Source organism: Toxorhynchites rutilus, chromosome 1 (genome assembly GCF_029784135.1).
Source record: "Toxorhynchites rutilus septentrionalis strain SRP chromosome 1, ASM2978413v1, whole genome shotgun sequence".
In the NCBI taxonomy this organism is placed as follows: domain Eukaryota; kingdom Metazoa; phylum Arthropoda; class Insecta; order Diptera; family Culicidae; genus Toxorhynchites; species Toxorhynchites rutilus.
Window position 1 is genome coordinate 88,254,707 of NC_073744.1, and position 3,363 is coordinate 88,258,069.

Here is a 3,363-nt window from a genome sequence, read left to right on the forward strand (position 1 = left end):
GTTATGGCGAAGCAAGCGTTAAGGTTGTGCGCCAAAAAGTTATTTGGGGAATACCAAGCATCTTGAATGTCTTACTGGAATGTTGTAAGTTATTTGGGTTCGCGTGCCAGTCGCAAAACAGCCTTCAACTAGGATTGCATTTGCGCTAATATTGACCATAATGAAGCATTGCCACTGCTACTACTCGAAAAAGTTGTTATTAACAAAAAGAGTTCATTTCACTTGTTTAGTCACCAAGGAAGTGAATGACGTTCTATAATTTTGCATGTGATTAGGTTTCGCTTGCCAGTAGCAAAACTTCCTCCACTAAGGGTGACAGCTGCGCTTCTCTCGAGCATGAGAAAGTAATGCAACTTTTTTCGATGCCAGTAATATTAACAGAAGCGTTTCTTTTGAGAATAGCGTAAAATGATGAGAAGTATTTATATTCCTAGTAGTTTCAAGCCACCAATGAATGGCTCTGTATGCATGCTATGGCCAACGCTTGTTTGGCGCTTGGTTTACGTTGTACGAACGATGCCTAGAAGTGCGATTCCTTTGAGGCAATACTAAATAACATGTAGCATGATATTTGATACTTGCAAGTGTTGTCATTGTTGTTGTTTCCATGCGGTGCCAAAGATATATTGATGTAATTATGAGATGTGGAATAATGGTGCTCGAGTCTATTTCAATTGCGAAAAAGGCCACCGGAATAGCGTTCGAGGTATGAAATATATTGCGACATACGATCAGCTAGTATATTGTTTTGCGAGGGCATGAATGAATCATCAATCAATTATCGTCATCATTTAATTAATCAAAATTCATTTCAGAGATTATTCTACTAAGCAGTTGTTTCTAAAATTTCACAACATTATATAATAATATCCGAAGGTATGAACAAGCGACTTATATAAAATAACAGTGTAGTTCTACGTCAACAATGCGGGCGTATGTTGGACATAACCTCCTATAATTTTTTTTCCTAAATCAATGCTAGCGTTCAAAATCATAAGGGCCCGACATTTTAACAGAAACTGAAATTTCAGTATTTTTGAAGTGTTCTAAGCTTAATTTTAATTCAATTTTACTTCTCGCCACGTCGACCAAAAACATAAACGAACAAAGTCAGAGTCACACAATCTCTTGTTCCTTTGACGGATATACATTTGACAGTGCATGGGAAAAAAATGCAAGTTTTTTTTCATGTAAAATGAACTTGAGAAATAAATATAATTGACTTAATTAGATTTAATTAGATTGAGACGAAAAGTTTTCCGATTGCGTCTTAGTTTTAGACGACTAATGTTTTCAGCACCCTAATTGTGAAAAAAAGTAATTACAATTGCTGACAAAAGTGCTGAAGTTGCTCTAGAATCCAAACATAGAAGACATTAGAATACTATTTCTGAAATCAAAGAAAAAAATTGACATTTTAATTCGTGATATGTTCTGTTTTTTTCATAAAAATATGATTTGGAAATCTGTAATTAGCTTCTGTATATCTTCTTTCAACGTTATTCGTTTACAAATTCAATTTTGTGCCATTTGAGTAACTGACTGGTATGCCTGGGTTGTGTACTTCCTATTATCGTGGCTACTAACATAATCAAAGCTCAACGCAACCAAAACCCGTGTATCTTCCCACCTTCTATTCTTCATCTCGCAGCTGTACTACCGTTGTTCATCGTTTTTTGCGTTATTTTTATAATACAGGTGCGATAATTTCACTGTTTTCAATTTGAAAATGATTAAGTAAACTGCTATTCCATCATTTAGAAACATATTTTTGAGAATTTATATGGATTCAATCGATGGTTTATTACAATTTTTTGCTTTTTTTCTTTACCTACCACTACTTGAACAAAACAGGGAGGAGACTACCTTCTATTCTACGTACTTTGCACTTGTGGAACTGCTAAACTCAGTTAAAATATCCTACTTTTGTTTATTTCATATTTTGATCAGTTGTTTGCCTGTGAAACTTTGATATATACGATCGAACTATTTTCCCGACGCAAATGAGAAAACTTGTACACCAACTTCAAGCGTTAACCAGGAAAGCGTTCAGTAAGAAATACCTTCTACTCACAAACGTGGGAATCTCCGTCAGTTTATCAGGAGTTGGTGATATAATGGAGCAGCATTACGAAATCTATACCAACAATTTGAATTGCTGGGACCGACAGCGAACTCGGCACATGTCTATCTCGGGAATGACGGTCGGAATCTTTTGCCATAATTGGTATAATTTAATGGATCGTGCTTTCCCTGGCCGAACGTTGCAAATCGTGTTGAAAAAGGTTCTAATTGATCAAACGATTGCTTCTCCCGTAGTTATTTTCATATTTTTTGCAACATTAGCGATATTACGAAAAGCTACATGGAAAGAAACTGTTTTGGAAATGGAGGAAAAGTTCATTAGGCTTTATACTGCGGAATGGATAGTCTGGCCTCCCGCGCAAATAGTAAATTTTTATTTGTTGCCTAATAAATATCGCGTATTGTATGACAATACTATCTCGCTCGGATACGATGTTTATACCAGCTATGTGATAAACGAGAAAACTAACGATGGAATAAATATCAGCTGACGCAATTTTGTCGGAGCATTAATTTAGAGAACAAAATTATGCCAGAATCGTGAAAAAAATCAATGTATTCAGAGCAGTTGGAATCAGGCACAGATTAGACCAAAGAATAAAAATGTAAAAACCAATAGAAATATAGAATCTAGTACAAATTGATACACAGTTTATTCGTATGTTGTCGTTTTCACTACTAGAATATTGCCTGCTGAATATTATACACATCTAGGTTTGTTTAGGTCAATTTGATTAGACGTCAAACTGTTTTCGAAGGAACTACAACTGCTAAAATACATTGAAATTAATTAGGATTTCAAATTGTTGTACAAAATGTGATTAAAGTTAGCAAATATCATATAATCAAATGTGTGTTTTAATTACTTTTCAAATAGCGAATAGTTACTGTCCACTGAAGCAAAAAACTTCAAGTAAGGATGCATCTTTTTAGAACACAACTTGAAAGGCTTAGCTAAAAAAAGGAAGTGGGTTATATCTGTGGTATAACCACAAGGTTGACGTAGGACTTGAGAAGATTCGGAAAGTGTTAGCGCAGAGTAAAAACACGTTTACCTCGTTTGACGTTTTTTTTTTCCCTTGTTGGGTGTGAACCACTGCGTCCATTAGTTTGAACTATTGTGGTATGCCCCATTTTTTGTACTACGCTTCAAGCTTATCTACTGCTTATTGATGAAGAAGTAGACTGAAAGCTATAGCGAGATAGGTGCCAATCAGGAATAATCTGTTTGATAAAATTTATAGTCCTGATCGGCGACACAGACCAAACTTCCTTGGG

The 3,363-nt window shown here is 35.3% G+C and overlaps 1 protein-coding gene across 1 annotated transcript; it reads left to right on the top strand.

The window, feature by feature from the left end:
* The first annotated feature begins 1,887 nt into the window (after positions 1 to 1,887).
* LOC129762730 (mpv17-like protein 2) lies at positions 1,888 to 2,935 on the top strand. Its single transcript, XM_055761249.1, has one exon. The coding sequence runs from the start codon at positions 2,004 to 2,006 to the stop codon at positions 2,574 to 2,576; it is 573 nt and encodes a 190-aa protein (XP_055617224.1). The 5' UTR covers positions 1,888 to 2,003; the 3' UTR covers positions 2,577 to 2,935.
* The last annotated feature ends 428 nt before the right edge of the window (positions 2,936 to 3,363 follow it).

What these genes read in the sequence shown, in the direction of transcription:
- LOC129762730 (XM_055761249.1), top strand. Translation starts at nt 2,004, where the DNA reads ATGAGAAAACTTGTACACCAACTTCAAGCGTTAACCAGGAAAGCGTTC.